Source organism: Anneissia japonica, unplaced genomic scaffold, assembly GCF_011630105.1.
Source record: "Anneissia japonica isolate Jap-2015-1 unplaced genomic scaffold, ASM1163010v1 scaffold288307_len268549_cov174, whole genome shotgun sequence".
Taxonomy (NCBI): Eukaryota; Metazoa; Echinodermata; class Crinoidea; order Comatulida; family Comatulidae; genus Anneissia; species Anneissia japonica.
Genome location: NW_022723954.1, coordinates 396 through 21,288, shown reverse-complemented (window position 1 = coordinate 21,288; position 20,893 = coordinate 396). Strand labels below are relative to the sequence as shown.

Genomic DNA, 20,893 nt, shown 5'->3' with positions numbered 1-20,893 from the left:
TTAACATCATGAGTGGATTAGAACTCATTATTCTTATTGTTTACAGTTCAAACTACTTTAAATACCATCCGCTCTGTTGTTTGATAAATAATATTGAATGTGCATCAATCATTGTTGCGGGCTATACACCACTTCATCAGGCCTTTTTTGAAACAGCGCCACTAACGTCTGAAAAATTCTTCACTTGTGGACATCCAGCAAAGCAGCAGTAACAAGACAACCAAAAATACTGGTTTTCTTTCTTCTTTTGTTTTTTAAAGACTAGGTAACAACAAGAAAGAAAGCGATGCACCGGCCACAGATAAACATTGGTAACTAAGCAAAATGCCTCTAGAAGTCCCCCCAGTGGTAGCTGCCAGGTTCTCGGAAATTTTCAATTCAAATTTGACGAAAATGGGCAATACCTAGTGAGCATGAATTTACTAGAAGTTTATAACAGCAGCAGTTTTGTTAATACTAGCATGGAAGTATGTTTAATGTTTACATTATGAGTTGATATGTAATTATCAATTACAGAATCTGTTATGTTTATCTGTTTTTCATTGATTTCATTTGGATGGCAATGTTCTATCAATTGCTGTTATCGGGAGTATAGTGGGAAGGCTATCGGTAAATTTCCAGTTGATGTATAATCAGGCCGTACTGAGTAGGGACTGGACGATTTCCTGCTCCACAAAACTTCCATTCATTTGTGAAGAAAGCCTATCTAATGGTGGCCTAGAGTGGCCAAAACCAGATAACATCTGAATTTAGGAGGATTGAATTGTGTTAAACTGAGTATACAATACACAGTTTACAAAATTTCTAGGCCTAGGTTCTACTTCCTTAGGCCCTATGTTTAATAATTTAGTATTATTATCAATAATGAAAACAAAATAATATTTGAAAGAACAGGAAGAAATAGTAAAGAAACTTAATTTATCAATATCCATTTTCCTTTAATTTACTTTTAGTGCATTTATTATTATTTTTTTTTTCATTTTGTTCTCATATATTTTCTATTCATGATTTATTGATTGTATGAATATTGATTCATATTAACAGAATGAGTCTTGTAGTTATATATTCATGACAGCTCAAATTCATCTTTGTAAAAAAAATGCGCTACTTACCACAATCGCAATTCACTCAACATGATCTCATCTGCACTAGGCTCCTTCACTGCTTGCTTAGTTGTATTGTAAAAATCTGAGTACTTCATATCACTTTCACTAAAAATTGAATTACCTAAAAATACATAAAAAAAAATAAAAACATGAATTGATTGATCAAGGTTGATTTATATGAAGTAAACACTACTATAAACATATCTGTTTTACCTGAACTAGATGCTAATATATTTTCTTGGCTTTCAATGTTTATCTTGTTTTTTGATACATCTTGCATCTGTTCTCTCTTGGAACGCATAAATTGTGTCAAATCATCAGCTGATCCATGCCTCCTGTTTAGAATCCTTCAGAATTTAAAAATAAGCAGTGTAGTTGCATACCATACACTAGTGGAAATTATTATACAAAGGTTAGATTAATGCAGGAAAAAAATTAGCACTTAGCACCAGAAGGACCACCATTAGAATTAACCAATGAGTCAACAAATTAAGAAATAACTAAAGACGATAATACAACTGTATAAAATTATGAGGGTGCTATTCAAAACTTACCTTTCCTTCTGCATCTGGTTTTCCAAATCACCTTCATCCATTGCAGAAACAATTTCTATCACATCTAGCTGTGTATAAGAGACAGTGTACAATGAGTGTATCTCTGTATGCATACAAATAAAAATATTTGAGTATGTTGCCATCATGTTATGTTTTAATAAACTAGCCACTGTTTGCATATATCTTGACACTCACAACTACAATTGACTAAATCAACTCCGCTATTTAAAGTTCTGTTGAGACTATTCAAATTTATGTGATGGACATCTGCAAATTGTGCTTAATTACAAAGATATGACATTACCCTGCTCATGGGTTTGATATGACATCACAATGCACATATTTGGGAAATAATAATTAAATTCGTAGACTACAGACTCATCAATCTTACCTCGAGGCATCCTGCAGAAGCTCCATCTTTTTCCCATCCACCATCAATTCTTCCTCATCAAACTGCATAAAAAAAATTTAAAATAAATAATAAATAAAACAAACTTTATATTTTAAAAAAAAATGTAAAACATATCTATACATAGAATAACACTAAAGGGAACGTATTTAGGCATATTTTATAAATTAAAAATATTAGGCCTAGTTCAGACTAGGTGGATAAACCCGGCTCAACTCACCAGGTTTATCTACCTGCCAGTCTGAACTAGGTGGCTTATCTCAAGCAGCGCTCTGTTCCCATAGTCCATAAGCCAGGCTTTAATCGCTGTGGGGGGGTCTCGCGTTGACCTCGGGTAAAAAAATGACCAATCAGCATTCGATTACGCATACAATGAGTGAGCGTACTTTTCGCCCGCAATGTTTCGAAACTCGTTTCCTGCTTAATATGCAAATTCTTGCGCCTGCCTAATCCAGCTGGTCTGAACGCCCAGCAAAGATAAGCCGGGCTTAACTTTGAGCCAGGCTTAACATAAGCCTGGCTTATCTTAAGTTTGAATATAGCCTTAATAATGAAATGGAAAAAATAGCAAGTATGTTATATTTTTGGTTTTTTTTCAATTGATTGACTACTTAAAGCTAAATCTACACTAGATACTACAATGACACGACAACATATCATCGCATAATTTGTATTCTTCAAATAATATTGGATACCCATTTATGTAAATTAAGTTGACTTCAAGGCCACAACTTACCAAGTCATGAGCTCGACGCTCCCATGTATGGTAAGCATCCTCCGCTGTGTCGGTTTGCTCATTTTCTGCTTCATCTAGGATGCGTCTTGCAGCCGCTGACATAACTTCTTCACGCAAATTCTCCTGTTGCATCCTCCATTCTTGTTCTTCAACTCCCTCCTTCCCTTCACTTCTCATCGACATTCGAGATAAATTTCTTGATTCACTAAACTCCTGAAAAAATATACAATAAGAATAATAATTAAAAAAATATCTATATTTAATAAGAAACTAGTTGCTGTCCTCCTGGGTTGACAGAGACAACATACAGTCTTGCCCAATATTACAAACAGTGACCCCACCCCCTCCCTTGATTTGAAGCTCCCTCACTAGCATTAGAAGCTACACCACCTTTTTTTCCAAAGAGATATAACAGAAATATAACTACAGCTTACATATTCAGGTGTTTGTTCAGCCCATTTTGATGTAATTCCATATTTACTGGGTGTGTGGTACATCCTCGACACCCCTTGGAGGTGACCAGGTAAATGAAGTAACGGTAAATTGGTACAGAAATGATGGATGCTTTGGCGAGGTGGCTTACAGGAATCCATTCTGCTCATGCTCTGGTTATGCTAAGAAAATATAAAAGGATAATAAACAACTGTTGTATGCCCATATATAGTCATTATGTGCCTATACAATGGTAATAATGTGATGTCATCATGACCATATTTAGGCATCTCACATGTTTTCTTATAAAACTTTGGTCTAAAATCGATTGCATTATAAATTAAATTAAGCTCTGTCGACAATATAAAATTTTCTTTGACACAAAAACTGTTGTATGCCCATTTATAGTCATGTTGTGCCCATATATAGTCATGATGTGCCCATATATAGTCATGATGTGCCAATATAGTCATGATATGCCTATATATGGTCATGTTGTGCCCATATATAGTCATGATGTGTCCATATATAGTCATGATGTGCCCATATATAGTCATGATGTGCCTATATATGGTCAAGATGTGATGTCATCAAGACTATATTTAGGCACGTGTCATGTTTTTCTGGACAGGGCTTTAAGCCAAACAATATGTTTGAACCTGTGATTATAACTTACTGCTGGATACTTGGGAGTTTCTTGTGGGGCCCATGCTGACAGGAAGGACATCGATGAATTCTGAACTGTTGGTCGAAGGTCAGTCTTTGAAATGCTTGAAATATCCTGCCTTTCAATTAGCGATTGTGATTCTCCTTTGACGTGTATTATATCTTCAAATGCGACATCAGTTGGAAGGTCTAACAACTAATGAAAAAAAAAACATTCAGTTCTTAAGAAAATATTGAATGTGGATATAATAGAGGGCCTCATCAAGTTATAATATAACCATTGGCTGGACAGGTATTATACAAAATCCATGGAAAAAATAAAAATTCATTGTATTTATCAAGTTGGTTTTATATAACATAAAATGAATAGGTTGTTGCTAGTAGATATGAAAAAAAAATAGGCTTTGATAGGAGCATCCATATACTGCAGAAACTAGGTCAAAATTATTCTAAACATAGTCTATTATTGGACATGGTGCTATCAGCAATTGGTTATCTGTCAAAACATAGAACCATCAACTCACTGATAAAAAAAAATAATAAATAAATATAAAAGTCACCCAAGCTTAATATCCAATACAAAATAAACCTACAGCTAATGCATCCTCCACATTTATTGGTCTCTCCTCCTCATCCTCATCCTCCTCTTTTCTGATGGCATCTTCTTTAAACACAACTGATGGTTTCTGATGCAGAGGTTGCTGTTTCTCCAGTTTCCCATTGTCATCTTTTGTGTCTTCTATCATTCCAGCAGGTATATTTTCTTCAGTTAGTCTTGGTGTTATACTTAAAGCACTCTGGAAAAAATGTGTATTTTACATGAGATTAACAATTTATCTGGCCAAAAAAAACTTGTAATTTTCCTATTTCTAAACAAGCAATAATTCTTAATAGTGTGTGCTTGGCTGATTAATAAGTACCCACTACATTGATATAGTGCCCACTATGCTACAATAATGCCAGCTAAAATGACAAGAGGTGTTTACCATTACTATAAACATTAAGAATACAGGAAAGAAAGTCTCCAAGCATTGCTAGGCATACAATAAGCTACTGTTAACTACTACACTTCATAAAATTATTCTTGATATAACATTAGGTTTGGCAAAATTCATTTCTAGGAATCATAAGCTTGACATGGCCGTAAGGCCCTGCCAAACATGATGAGCAATAATGTCACAGGCTGTAGCAAGCATGAAAGTTTAAATTCAAAATACAGTTTGACACTCATTGAAAAAAACAGAACCCTTCAAGTCACTATTTTTTCAACAGTGCCCTTAAAAATTGACAGCAATTGATTATTATATTACCTCAGCTCTAGAGGGCAGAAGTGAAGGAAGCTGTTCATAGGATTCTTGGCCAAGACCCAGCAACTCAACTGACATTGAGTGTTGCTCTGTCACCTGTATCTCTGGAATAATATTATCCACATTCATAGCATCACCAGTATTCACACCTGTATAATTTAATTTGATAAGAGATAATTACACATTTTTTTTTTATAAGAACCAGTAAAATTTTGCCCAGGCTCACTGTTTTTATTTTTTGACCAATTTCATTCTCAAAATGTTCTTATTTTGTTCTTTCTTTACATACTGTTCAAACATAGAAAATTAATATTGTACAGCAGTAAACTACTGTACTGGAGTGTAGATAAAAATGGCCCCCAAAAAAGGCCCCCGAAAAAAAAGGCACCAGAAAGAAGGCCCGGTAAAAATGGCCCCAAACGACAGGTCAGTACACTGTATTGTATTATGGAGGGTATTACATAATCACACCTATTGTACATTTAAGGTAAAGATACAATTTTTTGGTTTTCCTATAAAAAAAAATAATAATAAAAACCTCATTTGACATTTTACCTCAGCCTCAATTTGTTCTTATTTTTTTCAAAACCAAAATTTAAAATAGGCTATAATACAGCACAATAGCATACACTAATCTCAACATAATAATAAACTAAAATTAAAACTAGCATCGGAACAATAATTCCAGCAGTGATGGCAACAGTAAAATCAACAATGGAGGAAAATGATGGTGATGATAAAAATAATGGTAATGACGATGTTATAATAATGACAAGAAAATTCCAATGCTTCTACAAAGCAAATACAGTTTCTGCCTTACCTGTTTCTTCTTGTTCTTCTTCTCCATGGCTATCATGTTCTTCCTCGTCAGGTCTTGTATCGACCTCCTCTCCTAAGACATCCTTTGAGCGGGTCATCACACGCTTCATAATCTGTTGAATCTTGAGGTCAGCTTCAGATTTCTTTGGCCTTTGATTAAAATTTCAAAAATTGTAAATTAAAAATTTAATAAATTTTAAATCTAAGGTTTCACAACAAATCCTATCCTTAACCATTATTCTTAAGATCCTGCATTGTATTTTACTCACCTTCCACCCTCTCTTGCAGCTTTTAAGGAAGCAATGATGTCATCCACTGTTCTCTCCACTGGAGCTTTTTCCTCTTCTTCTTTCTCCGTCGCTTTCCTGTGCTTAGAGATTCTTCTGTCCTTGTCTGCCTTCCTCTGTGCTTTCTTGTATAGAGGGATACTATCCGGACTGGCGATCTCTTCAGCCTCAGCAAGCAGTTCACTGACTGATTTATGAGAGCCAACAGAGACAGTTGATCTTGCTCTTGCTGTGTTCTTGCGTTCACTGGATATGAGTTCTCTGTGATGTCTTCCTCCACGACTGACGTCAAAGTCTGAGTCATCAGAATCATACATGAACTCACTCTCGAGATCGTAGTCATCCAGATTGACGCTAGCCGAAGATGGATATGTTTTGGAACTCTTGGTAATACGAGACCTGCGATGATAACTGTTCTTGCTTTCTGTGTCAACATGAAATAAAATATCAATATATTATATAATATATGATATATGATATATATATTACATTAATATAACATAATATAATATAATATAATATTATATTATATATTGTACTGAGTAAAATTGAGTAGAAACAAAGGATTTCAAACAGATGACAGTTTTTGTCATAAAAATAAAATTATTGCATATTATAAAAACAGTGCACATACACAAAAACTAAGTATATTTTAGTTGTGTTTAATATTCAGAAAAAATACCTCCACTTTTGCGTTTATTGACAGGTGCTGTTGGTAAAGTAGATGTTGGCTTAGACCTCTCAGACAGTGTGAGCTTCATTGTAGTCCCGACAGAGCCCACAATTGCTGGTTTCTGGTGTGGGGCTAAGTCAGGGCCAAGAGGCTGAGCTTCTTTGGATGGTCCTGTAACCTTGGGGTTCCTTGGCGGCTCTGGGACTGTATCTGCTGTATGTGGTCTTGTTTCTTCAACACTTCTTTCATTCGCCTACAAACACATTAAGTTGGAGATTTCAAACTGATTTTGATAAAGGAGGCTTATCACATGATCACAATCATGAAGAAGATGATAATGTTGTCAATGAAAATGATGATGATGATGAAAATGATAATGATGATGAAAATGAAGATTACGATGATGATGATAATAAGGATGATGATCAAATAATAATCAAACACTATTATACACACAACCTTTTGAACTGCATCAATGGTAAGCTCCTCTCCTCGTAGTGGTATGCCTTGCATGATGACATTTAGTGACCCAATACACTGTGTGCTCCTTGCAGGCACAACACCAATAGACTGTACATGGGGCTTGGCCATCTCTGGAAAAAATAATTTAGCTTTTTAAAGATGACCGATTGTTAAATGTACAATAAATTACGATTCTTCAATAAAATAAAGATAATACAAAAACCACACAAATCAGAAGTGATGTTGTGGAAGATTCCATTATTTTCATGTAAGTTCCAATTGGAATCAGGTTTATATCTGTTCATCCAATTAAGTATTCACAAAATAATAAAAATAAAAACTAGGTATCATTACCAGAGGTCGTTACAGTCTGTTCTTTGTTGTACGGTCTCTTGTTAGTAGGTCCTGGTGATCTGATTATGGCCTCCTTATTTAAAGGGTTATATGCTGGAACACTCTGAAATACCTAATGGAGATAAAAAGCCAGGCATACAAAATTACGGTTAACTGCCAGACTCAATAGACGAATTGTCTATTTTGTGGGTCAACATAAGGCAGTATCAAGCTTGTCCCTTCTTCCCAACACAACCCTAAATTGTTCTTTACCTGTTTCTTCTGTGAATCAATATTTTCAAGCAAATCCTGATGAAAGGTTGGTTCGGTTCTGCGAGTGAATGGCATCTCCTTTTTCCCAAAGTCAGCATCCATCTCACTAGAATTTCATAAATGTTAAATAATGAAAACAAAATAACTGTGTTAATTATTCTTATATTTTATTTTTTACTAAATCAATATTTCATTCATTCATACCTATCTTTAATGAAGTAATATCAACACTCAATGGTGAAAAACTACAAATATTTTAACTAAAGTTACAAAGAATGCAAGATTAATTCATAGCCTAATGAAATATTCTGCACATAGTTAATACAATATTAATTAAGTAATTAATGATTAATTAATTACAATATATGGTTAATATAAACTGTTAATTTTACAATACATTGAAACACACAAAAATAATCCATGCATTAGTCTTAAATCTTTATCAGTTACTTCTAAAACAAACTATCATTAACAAAGTATCAATTAAAAAATGAATAAATTAAATAATAAATAAGATAGATTATTTATCACCTAGATATTAAATTTGTAAATAATAAACAAGATGAGTAAATACATACACGTTATGTATCTTGAAGCTAAAATGAAGAAGGTTCGAAAAGAACATTTTAACCATGCAAAAATATAATAAAATACAAATCAAATATAATGAAGGTATAAAAAAATATATAATTATCTGGACACAATAACACATGTCACATTATATAGTAATAGTGTTAAAGGCAGCAAGCAAGTAAAAACAACAATGGGGGTAATAGTTTAAAAAAAAAAAAAAAGCGAGTTCTTTTGGTTGTGAATTGAGTTAATTGGAAATGTTTTGTTTTTTTTTGACATTGTTACCCAATTTTGTAATCCTGCTCCTTCAAGTATACAGCCTTTTCTTCTTGACGTTGGTTCCTCAATCTTTCTGTTGATTGCTTCTTCATGTCATCTATTTCTTTCTGAATTTTTAACAATTCAGCTCGACTAATCCCATATCTAAAGCTCGTCTGCTTGTCTCTAAGGTAGAAAATATCATAATATTAGTAACATTATTTTTATATTATATATATAATAAATATCAGGGGGAAAAAAGTAGTCAATGCAGAAAAATAACTTTTGTAAAGAAACAAACTTCAGTGCATATTCAGCATGCACAAAACTTTGGGACTAGCAAATACAGTATATTTGGATATGGTCGCTGAGGTAAAACCCACTGCAACACGTCCTTAAATATAGGTGGAAACAGTGGCATAACATAGCCAAGGTTAAGATACAGTACACTTCATATTCGTCAAAATTAATCCAAGAGTTTGAGCTTACCTGTTACTGGACATTATGATGTAGCTTGTTGCTGTAGTTGAGTAATGATGAGCTGTTTAGTGGTACTTGTTCTGTGCTAGGAGTATAGGTTAGGCCTAGTCATGGTTACATTTTCATTTCTCTGAAATAATAATATAAATACTATTGATTGGTATTGCAAACATGTACTGAACTAGCTTGGCTGGTGAAAAGTAGGCCTAGTATTAAGCTAGGCTAGGCCACAACCAGACATTTAAATTTAATTTTTTATTCCTTTCAGCAGTATAAACATTTAAAAATATCAAATGAAAGTGGACAGCTGTGGAGAGACAAAAGCGGTTAAATGCTAACTACGGTCTAAGGGAGTGTCTCTCCAACTTCTACTATGATAAACCAATACAAATATAAAATAATTTAACTGTAAGCCTAACATTAACCACATTGCACACAAAAATACAATTATTAAAATTAATAAAATAGCCAATAATATAACCAAGCCCAAATTCTCACGCCCAACAAAAAATGAATATGCGCACGACCGACTGTGAGAACAGCTCCAAAACGGCTTTCACACGGCCAGCCGCGCAAACAACTCAAAAATGTTTATTCGAACGGCAAGATATTCGAACATATGGTTGCGTATTTTTTAAGCATTTTCGGCTGAGGTGTGTGGAGCGCCAATGGTGTGACCCCAAACAAATGACAAAAAGCAGACCAGTACACTACTGCAACGTTAGTTTATTAAAAATTATTTTTATTAGTGTTTCATATGCAGATTAAAGGTCAAACAAAGCAAAGGTACTACAAATTTAAAGCGCAGTACCACACTATGTTAGGGATTAATAGGTCTACCTAGGTAGCCCTAGGCTAGGCTACGCTAGCTTAGCCTAGCCTACGTTCCTAATCTAGGCCTAGCCTAGGCCTACCTAACGTAGACTAGGCCCTAGGGCCCTGCCTAGCTAGGGCCAGGCTAGAAGTAGGGTGGGCCCTAGCTATAGCCTAGGCTACGGCCTAGGCCCTAGGCCTAGGCCCCTACCCCCTAGGCCTATTCTATAAAAAAGGAGCCTCTAGGCTAGGCCTACCACTACCTAGCCTAGTAACCTAGGCTTACCAGTTACAAGGATCAGGTTGGCCCATTATCAACTTATCAGCTCCTACAAATCTGACATTGAGTTTTCTACCATAAAACTGAGATTTACCAAAGATTATAACTCTTCGGAAATACCAAACCATAACGTTCTGATATCATTATCAATCAATCTCTCTCGCGCATTAAAAGTGTTGTTGGTTGTCTGGGTATTCTATCCAAACGAGTCATTAAACCTAACCGTGAGTGGCTAGATTCTTAGTACGTACTGTGGTTTCACCAATGACAACACAGGATAGTGAAGCTCTCAAAGGCCGTTCACACACACGTCGTACACATGGAGGTGGAGTGCCACCACCACCGCGAGGACTGGGTGCATTATGTCTGTTCCAAAGTCATACCGTACTGCAAAATCAATCGTCAACAGCTATTCTAATAGATTAAATGTTATATCGTATTGCTATAGAAAATCAGCACCAAAGCGTATTGCATTTGATAAATTTACACAAGAGGTAATGTAGTTTGTTTAACTTATGAGCGAGCTAGGCTAGTAGTAGTAAGAGTAGGCCCCTCCTGATTGGATTTTGATCATCGACTGGCGGTGAAGAGCGGTTCCAGCAAGACTAGACAAATTAGGTGTGGTCGATCGGACCCACATTTTTCTTCTATTACTCGTGTTTGTATTATTATCCTATTCTAATTTTATAGTTTCCTCGTACTATGTAATGATGATGGTAGTGATTTCAAAATGCGAGCCTGCAAAAATGCAGCTAAGAAATACATAATCTTTTTATTTAAAAAAAACAGAAATATAAGGAAGTAAGTGAATATGATTTGTTACCTCCTGCATACTTCAAGTACCTTCCGAAATCAGCTCCTCCTGTTCTTCATTGGAAACAAGAACCAGGTGCGTTAAAATTTAAATGTTTTACACTCAAGTATTCATGGAAATCTCGAAACTGTGTATTTAGAAATTCGTCTGTGCATTTCAGAAAATAAGGGCCAATTTCCACCAAGGAAAATTATTTGACCTAATTTTTATATATGGCAAAGACAAGCCAAACCAGTCACTCGTCGCAAAAATCGATTTTGAGTTATTAATACAGTGTTAGAGAGCAAAATATTAGCTATAAAATGGTAAAAAATCATTCAAATCGGACATTTCCTTATAAAGTTACAAGCGTTTAACCACACAGCTGTTTAAAGTACAATATATGAGAAATTAACCGTCAATGTTTATGATTTCAGGCATTTCTCATGCAGAAACTATCTTTAAATCCTTAAAAAGTATTGTTTTAACATTGAAAATAGGGAAAATAACAGCATAGAATGATGTGTAGATATATAAAGGTTAGTTTAGTGCAATAAAATAGATTTTTTTAAATTTCACATTCCAGCATGTTTTGGCCATTTTCTCTGAAACACAATTTGCGACGAGTGACTGGTTTGGCTTGTCTTTGCCACATATGTAGTCAATGTAATATACAGTACTTTAGATTTTGAGCAGCTATTTTCCTAGTGGTTTTCCGCACATATTTGAGCTATTTTTAGAGGTATCATTCGAACAACTAAACAAACTTTACAGTATGGGTACTACTAGTAGTGAACCATAGATAACTCATAATGTGTTATTTAATCATTGACATATTTAAGAATAGCATAAATATAAGTAATCAATTGTTATTATTTTGTAATAAATTTTAATGAATAATATTTGTTGTAGGTATATGGAAGAAGCATCCAGAAACTGGAGAAAAGGTTCGAGTGAACAATGTACCAGTACCAGTACACTACCCAAAGGCAAGCCAAATGGGCTTGTGGGCAGGGGAAGGCATTGTGAGAGGGTATGCAAAAGCCCATAAAACAAGAGGCATGAGGTTAGTTATCACTCTCACAATTATTACTTGACTCTTAAATCCATGCTCTGGAGGAAATATTTTTCTTTGATATGTTGTCCAACTTATTTTTCTAGGACTCAAAAAGCCTATTTGACCAAAAACTCAAGAACAGTTAATGAGATGCGTATTTTTGAATATTTAAAAATTGGGGAAAACAGGCTTAACTACCCTTTTTTTCAACTTTGACAGGACTTTTTTTATACCTAGTTTTGTGAACTTAATTTTTTTTAAAGATCGTCAGGGGAGGGAGGAAAAAACAATTTAAAATTTTGGTCTTTCATTTAGCAAATAGTTTTGCCAAAAACATCCAGACGGAAGATAAGATAAAAATAAAATTGTATTGGTGAAATTTTGGGCTCAGTACAGACTCTAAACGTATGCATTTTCTTTTAGTTTTAAGGCGTATGTGGATTTTATAAGTCCGCAATGACGATATAACATGTTTAAAGTAAAATGTAGTAATGGGATGGTTAAATGCTTTTTTTATTCATTCAAAACTTTATTTAGTCTCGAAAATGCAAAATTTACAGCTTGATATAATTATACAAAATATATGCACACAGAATAAAATTCACAAAGGACTTGTTCGATCATGTAACAGTTAAAGTTACAAAGAGATTGTTTTTCATTGTTTTTTTTTTATAAAAAATGGTAAAATTTCAAAATTTTAAAAATTGATATAATTAGGCAGAAATATACATCTTATTTTTGGTGATTTCGTGGCGGTGGTGCGCTAAAAGGCAAAAAATTTAATTTTTTTTTCATTCGAAATCACCATTGTTGACGGGCCACAGGTTCACTAAACAAGGTATAAAAAAGTATGGCCTTATGATACTGTCTATTAGATAAGATGTTTCAAGACTCATTGAAACTACTCCAAATTGTATTATTCCTAAGGTTGCAACTCATAGTCTTTCTGGTTTTGCTAATTATATTAAAATATTATTCATTGAAGAATGCAATGAATATTGTTATATTGTGTTATGCATGTAATGATAATTAGTAATGGTAATGATAATTAGAGTGCATCTATTATTATTTATTTATTTTTTTTTTTTATTAATTATTTTAAATGATTTTCTGTTATACTGGACATGCATTTTATTTTTATTGACATTTAAAATAGTATGAGTAATCAATACATTTATTAATCTGTGCGGTGGCTCTCATGGTAGTGGCTTATTTTAGCCTTAATGAGGGTCTCCCGACCATTAATTTAATTTATTTATGTCAGAATTTTTGGTCTAATAAAACATTGTGAGTTCCGAGTTCTGACCTTTCAAAAATGAAAATTCAAATGAGAACATTTTTTCCACACAAATTAAATGTCTAGACTATCAAATTTTATTTGAAAAAAAAAAACATGTGACATGCCTAAATATGGTCATGATGACATCACATCATGACCATATATACTAGGCACATCATGCCTAAATATGGTCATGATGACATCACATGACCATATACAGTAGCTACATATGACTATATGTGGTCATACAACATATTCTTTGCATAGATTCATAAACTGGCAAATACCTTGATTTTTATAGTAAAATGTCAATAATTCAGTATGAATATTTTGGTCATCTAATTTTAAATTTAGGAGCTTATTGCATATGTAGTGATCAATTCCTTGATTTATTTCGATTTTTTAGATATTCTGCAAATGTTACCGTATATTTTCAAATTGATTTATAGTTTATTTATTGTTGTTTTTTGTTTGTTTATGTACAGGTACCCTAGACAATGGAAACCATTCATAACCAGCAGAAAATTTTACAGTGAGATACTGGACAAAGTATTCGACATACCATGTACATTACGTGCACTTAATAAGGTTGATGAAGCATTTGGGTTTGATCACTATATATTAAAGGTAAAGTGGACTCGCACACCTGATACATAATTTTTGCAGTTTTTGAAAAGTTTAATACAGCATATCACAGGGGTCCCAAGTTGGAAGAAGCCATCTCCACATCACCTTGGGGCAATAGCTTTCACCATGCCCCGAATCTAGAGCAGTTAATATTTGTATAATATTTTCTTTAATATTTCAAACTGACCAGGATACAATGCAACTCAAGGCTTTACATATGTATGGTTATTATAGTTACATTTTCTGTTCTTTATTATTGTTGTTGATCTTCTTTTATGTTCATATTTTCACAACCGTTCGCAATAGAAACTAGAGCAGTCACTCCATAAAGTGCATACCTCTGCCCTACATTGCCAACAATACATAGGCTGCCCTTTGTATTTGTCCACATGGTTTCCTTGAATGCTGCAGAATACCCTCAAGAAAATAATGGAATCGCCCATTGTATTCAGGCACATTGTTTTTTTTTGGTTTTTTTTAGTGCTGCTTGAGTACATGGGGCGATTTCATTTTTGCTGTTATGCTGGAGGGTAAAAAAATCTAATTTCGATAACCCTGATCTTGTCCTTTGACCTTTTCTTCAGAAAATTGAATAGTGTCGTTCTTTGATTATTGTGTACCATTTCACTTTTTTGATGATCCGTTCTTTAGTTTTTGCGTAATCTTGCAACAGACAGACAGCAGTGAACTGAATACATAACCTCCTTTGCGGAGGTAATGATTAAGATGTATTCTGGATATGTAATAATTATTTACTTATATCTGATTATGGTGCTTGCTAAAAGGATAAAGAGTTTCATGAATGATCACACAAAAGAATGTTTGTGTGTAGAAACACCTTCACTGCTGACCACGACAATCATAGACTTGATTTTATTTAGACATCACCTGAAGAATTGAATTCTCTACTGGGGATGACCTTGAAACGACACATGTTACTGGCCTTAGCAAGGAAGGATATGTACCCCGATGATCCTGCAAAAAGAGAAAAAGTCTACAACAAGTATAAACAGTATGAGGTGCCTGTAAGTACAAGTATTGTTTTTTATTTCTAAAGTGTCAATCAATCTTAACAGTTGACCAATCATAACAAAGCCAGGAATTTGCATATTAAAAAAAAAACTCATGCATGTGTTTAGGAATGCATTTTATGTACATTTACTCCATCGTTTTGTGGGACCTTAGCAATAATATCAGAGGAGCAGAGCTTATGCTCATATATAGTCATGATGTGCCTATATATGGTCATGATGTGATGTCATCATGACCATATATAGACATGATGTGCCTGTATAGGGTTATGGTGTGTTCTCATCATAACCATATTTAATCCAGTTTAAAAGCATTTGAAAAAAAAAATGTTTTTTCTCATAGGAGGAAGAAGCAATCTGGGTAGGTTTGACCAGAGGTCAAGCTATAGCCCTGTACAGACATTTGCTGCCTCCAGAAGCAAAAGTAAGACCCTTGAAAAATGTATATACTGAAGAATTGCTAGACAAACTTAAAGGTAAGCTCAGCGGTTTGTCAGATTGTGAGTATACTAGTTACTACACTTGCCTTGCGCAGATATAGGCCTACTCTATGCTGTGGCTCTCCAGTCTAAAATGACGTGTTAAGGTTTACTGCAGTTCATATCATTTGGCAGCATGCCAAGTACAGTGTGTTGACAGATGACCAATGGCTGATAGCACGCTGTCCAGTAAGAGTATTTTGACCTTAGTTTGACCTGCAAGCTGCAGTATACTCACGCTCCTTTCAGCAGCCTATTTTTATTTATTTGCTAAAATTATTGAAACCAGCAAAACCAACATCATATAATCTATGGCTTGCATTTCCGTACTTGGAGTATGTATTATACTATCATATAATCTAATAATTTCATAAAACTGAAAAAAATTTTTGAGAGAAAAGATATTTAGGCCTATAAATCACTGACGGAGGTTTAAAAATTGAATATCATGTCATTTATAAAGAAGGTGGTTTGCCACAGCAGTTTCCATTCTTATTCTTGACCTTTGACCAGCAGTTTGTAGCCTACACACTGATCAATCCGAACTGGCTATGATTAGATACTTCAGCTTTCATAAGTGGCTTCCTGGGCCTTGTTACAGTATAGCAAATTCAACAATTTTATTATAATAATAATTAGAAGAAGAATATTTTATTTTCATAATTAAATTTGTTTGTATTTTAGAACAAAATGTAAATATGGAAGTAGAATCAGAAGAAAAACCGAAAAGGTAAATTTGCTATTGTACTTTGTAAATTTGTTTCATTACTTAGAGGAAAAGAGCACTTGCTAGTGATATTGAAATTGTTCATTTGGTTTTATAAGAAGCTTTACAAAGGTGGCGCCAAGATTTGCCTGACGGAAGGGGCCAGGGTACCCGACAAGAGCAAAGAGGGCGTGGTTGGGCATCGCTCATAATATTTCAAAAGTGGTCCAGGAGGGGAATCCCCAGAAAATATGATTTATATTTAATCAATTTTATTGATATTTAATTTAATAGATTTTAGAGTCTACAAATATGTAGAAAATATATATAATTTTTTTTTTCTCCCTGACCAATTGTGGTTTTCTGACCGACAAGGGGACTGAGGTACTTCACTTTTGGCAGTGGCCATTGTTCTCATTTCTTAATATTTAATTTTTTCTTTTCATCTTTTTCCAGTTCCCCTTCCTTCATTTCGAGAATATTTAGACGCGGTAGCAAACCAGGTGATGAGAGCAGTGTATGATGACAATTTAATATAGATGTCTTGACATACATAAGTTATCAGTCCAGTTATCAGTTTCTTGATACAACACTATTGAACACAGTGAAACAACAAAAACTTTTAAGGATTTTATTTTTAAAAGAAAAATACCACCAGTAAAGTTGTAGCATTTGATAAACTGAGATGCCCAAAGATATTAAACTTTTTATCATGAGAGTTATTAAAGACTTTTACACTGTATTGTATGTATGTGACTAGTCCAGATTGGGTTTGGCAGGAACAGTCGTGCAAAAACAACACAATGCTATGATTAGCATTTCTCAAAGTGCAAATTGTTTTGAGATGCTATTAAGAAATGCATTCAGGTGCTCCAAAAGTCAAATATTCAACATTTAAATATATTTAACATTTAAATATATTTAACATTTAAATATAGTCAACATTTAAATATAGTCAACATTTAAATATATTTAACATTTAAATATATTTAACATTTAAATATATTTAACATTTAAATATATTTAACATTTAAATACATTTAACATTTAAATATATTTAACATTTAAATATATTTAACATTTAAATATATTTAACAGTACAATGTTATGTTGACTTTTATGCTAGTGTGTGATCATCAGTAAAATCTGTCAGGGAAAATTGAGGTATGGTGGGGCAGGGGGGGTGTTTGGGAAATGTCTGTGGGGAATAATAGACCACCTTCAGCCCTATTCTGAACTATTTCCAGTTGCTAAATGCTGTAGTTTATTTAATGAGTAAAATAATACTTTGTTCTAATGGATAGGATACTACTCTGGTATAATTAAATCTACAGTATCACATGATATAACTGTCTGTTCCTTTCATTTATTTCATTCTTGGTTTTTGACTCATGTTAACATCACTATTGTTACTATATTAATTACTATTACTGCTATAATTATTATTTTCATGGTTATTATTGTTATTACTATCATCAGTTGTCTAGTGCATGAAAAAAAATCCCTTCACATTGTAAACTAAACTTTTCAGGACATTTTTGTTTTCCAATCACATTATTGTAAAATTTAAATATACAAAACCAGAAAGTACAGTAAATTATTTTATGCCTAACTTTATCACTTTTTCTTAAATTGGTGTCAATGAGTTGGCCAATTTCCAGAATTATTAACATTTGTTGTGTTGGTAGGAGCAGCTGAGTCTGTGATCCATTTATAATAAACATTAAAACTTAAATACAGACTTATCTCTTAGAGTTAAAATAACATCTTGCATAACATTGTAAGCCCATGTTACTAGTTGCATGATTCATTTCACAAATGTATGGAAGTGAGTTATCAGGAAACTTAAAAAATCTGGAGAGTCCCCCTTTTCCACATAAACACACCCTCCATCCTCTGACTCTGTCCCCAGTGTGAGAGAATAGTCATCAATATTGAGCACACTACCATTAAGTGAATTTTGTCCCGGTAAAGCTGCAATCCAGATAGTACCAATTTAACCAAGGAGTTAATTTCCAAATTATGCCCATGTAATTTGGAGATGTCACTGACACATATTTTGCAACATCTGTACCAGAGGTGTACTGTCCTGTGATTACCTTGATGCATCCGTTTTCAGAAATTGCGTACAAAGTAGACGAATAACTGTATATTTGTTATATGCATATGATTTAACATTTATTGAATTCAACCAACTGAGTCGCCAGAATTTGCCCGACAGGGTGGAGGCGAAATCCCTGACGAGAACGTAAATTGAGCGGGTATAGGTGGCTTCCCAGGGAAATAGTCAATATAGGCATCAATTTTAGAGTCTCGCAAACATATGGTGTCATAGTGCACTGTTGCTGGGCCGTTTGCTCAAAAAAATAAATGAATGAATGTACTATCATGGCTGCTCTACAAACCTTTTAATGGAAAATTTATTTAGAATGGATTTCCATCGTACATAAATTGGCACGAAATATGTTTTTTTCTAAAATCAATAGCATCGTATAATTATGCATCAGTAAATTTTGTAACAAACAAACATGACCTATTTAAAGAAAACGTGCGCGACAGTGGTCAACGGACAAACAATGTTAATTTGCGTAGACAAAACGTTATTTTGATTGCCAATCCCTAATACTGTGGTCCAAAATCACAATTGTCTTTACGTCATAAAAACTCTCCCCATTAACCCTACCATGTTTTTGATTTTTTTTTTTTTTTGGAACGTCGGATCGAGGCTCTGTCGTCCTTTGGTTTGGACCCCTGGTTGGCAAATTTCTGGAGCCACGACTGATGTGCGACAAGGAAATGCACGTACTGGTTCACTGAAAGTAAATCCATGAAATACTGGGATTTGTTTAAAGCTGGCCTCTAAACATGGATCTAGTAAACTACTTACTACTAATGGCATGGCTTTCGTAAAACAAAATACTGTATAACATTAACAACTGAATATAATATATGAAGCTAAACCGATTTTAAAAGAAAAAAAAATGTCCGGGTTCAGTGACAGCGGCAATAAATCATGCTGCTAGCAGATCTGAAATTTATTCATGATGTAGACCTTCAGGTATGTAAACAAATTTAAACTAATCTCACCGATAAAGAAATACATTTAAAATATCAAACTCAAACGTGCGTGCATAGATTTCAATTACTTTTCAAGTACTGGTATGTTTTAAAAAGCATTTATAGTACATTGTACTCAGACACCAGAAAAAGTAGAGTACGTGGGCCTAATGACACTGAAACAAGATTTTGAAATTTATGTACATATTAGAACATTCGAGGTTGTTTACTGTACTTGTTGTGTATGGTACTTCTATTGTTGCCTTTTCACTCATGGGTAATTTTTTTTTTTTTACTTGTTACTTTTAATCGTGAATGAGTCATCATAGGAGTAGGTCTACAACATGTAGAACAAAATACAGGAACTTCCTTCGTCCAAAAATAGGGAATTCGTCGACGGGCACAAACTGTCAATAGAACCCAGGCCGTTTTGAGTTTCAGGGGTTTTAATACAGTGTGTAATAAAAATGCCTCTGACGGGACGGGAATATATAGATTAAAAGGCAAACAAAAATGTGGGAAACAATGGCTGGATCTCGGTAGAGATAACAAATTTGATAAGTAACAGCTAAAAAGTAAACGTAAGTAAACAGCCAGAAATGGAACCAGAGCTTTTGGAGAATGCTAGCCCTTCCTCAGTGGCGGAGTTTATAGGGATAGGAAAAGCCAGATAGTATGAAGTAAGAAGTCATTCAAGCATGATTAGAAAACAATGCTAGGTGAGCAGTGATAGTAAATATATGACACATATCAAGTTGTATGAAAAGGAGAGATTGGTGGTCTTAGATCAAAGGCAATTCAACAAAAACAAAAAAAAAACAACCTCAGACTTGCCAAACTTTTTTTTTTTTTTTTTGCAATATGTACAAAAACGTAAACACCTCCGCGACTATAACAAACTTATATTTATATCAAAGCTAGAACTGTTTGAATTTTTTGAATTTTTTATAATGTAAGCAAATAGCTGTAATTACAAAATATATTAGAAATGTATTCCCATATCTTATCAGAATGATGGTGAAAATTAACGTAAGATGTTCGTAATTAGATTTGCCCACACGCACACCCCTCCAGAAATTACTCCCCCTCAAATTCTCCCTCCCCCCCCCCAAAAAAAAATCACAATCAAGTAGTTAAAAATCAAAATTAGAGCCCCTCAATTGATCATCAAGCCCTTTCCCCCACTTCACCTTCACGCCCCTCTCAGCCAATTTTAAGATTCTATACGCCACTGCCTATGCCTCATTTCTTAGATGAAATTACGGAACTTTATGGGTCGTGTTTTGCGATGCTATTGTCACAAATTACAGGCATACATTTATTATAAATGACCAGCCTTGATTTAAAACAAATAAAATCAAAATATGTTTTATATAAGTTCAAGTGAATAATTACGGTTACCA

At 33.9% G+C, this 20,893-nt stretch overlaps 3 protein-coding genes across 3 annotated transcripts in view; 1 reads left to right on the top strand and 2 right to left on the bottom strand.

The window, feature by feature from the left end:
• LOC117112460 overlaps nt 1-1,720 on the bottom strand; it is a 34,247-nt gene extending 32,527 nt beyond the window's left edge. Inside the window, exons 1-3 of the mRNA XM_033255546.1 lie at nt 1,661-1,720; nt 1,320-1,453; nt 1,113-1,227 (exon numbers count right to left, since the gene is read on the bottom strand). Of these exons, the coding sequence (XP_033111437.1) occupies nt 1,113-1,227; nt 1,320-1,453; nt 1,661-1,701 (290 nt within the window). The 5' untranslated portion in view covers nt 1,702-1,720. The remainder of the gene's footprint in view (nt 1-1,112; nt 1,228-1,319; nt 1,454-1,660) is intronic.
• A 327-nt stretch (nt 1,721-2,047) lies between these two features.
• LOC117112456 lies at nt 2,048-10,622 on the bottom strand. The gene is made up of 16 exons (XM_033255541.1): nt 10,468-10,622; nt 9,378-9,498; nt 8,916-9,074; nt 8,636-8,653; nt 8,058-8,163; nt 7,806-7,917; nt 7,449-7,582; nt 6,999-7,242; nt 6,299-6,740; nt 6,031-6,179; nt 5,214-5,359; nt 4,497-4,700; nt 3,914-4,099; nt 3,240-3,419; nt 2,806-3,018; nt 2,048-2,113 (listed from the first exon to the last, which is right to left on the bottom strand). The coding sequence occupies exons 2-16, from the start codon at nt 9,389-9,391 to the stop codon at nt 2,048-2,050; spliced, it is 2,373 nt and encodes a 790-aa protein (XP_033111432.1). The 5' UTR covers nt 9,392-9,498; nt 10,468-10,622.
• A 138-nt stretch (nt 10,623-10,760) lies between these two features.
• LOC117112457 (39S ribosomal protein L28, mitochondrial-like) lies at nt 10,761-17,779 on the top strand. The gene is made up of 8 exons (XM_033255542.1): nt 10,761-10,955; nt 11,251-11,350; nt 12,167-12,320; nt 14,076-14,217; nt 15,099-15,242; nt 15,592-15,724; nt 16,412-16,457; nt 16,890-17,779. The coding sequence occupies exons 1-8, from the start codon at nt 10,824-10,826 to the stop codon at nt 16,954-16,956; spliced, it is 918 nt and encodes a 305-aa protein (XP_033111433.1). The 5' UTR covers nt 10,761-10,823; the 3' UTR covers nt 16,957-17,779.
• Nucleotides 17,780-20,893: the final 3,114 nt, after the last annotated feature.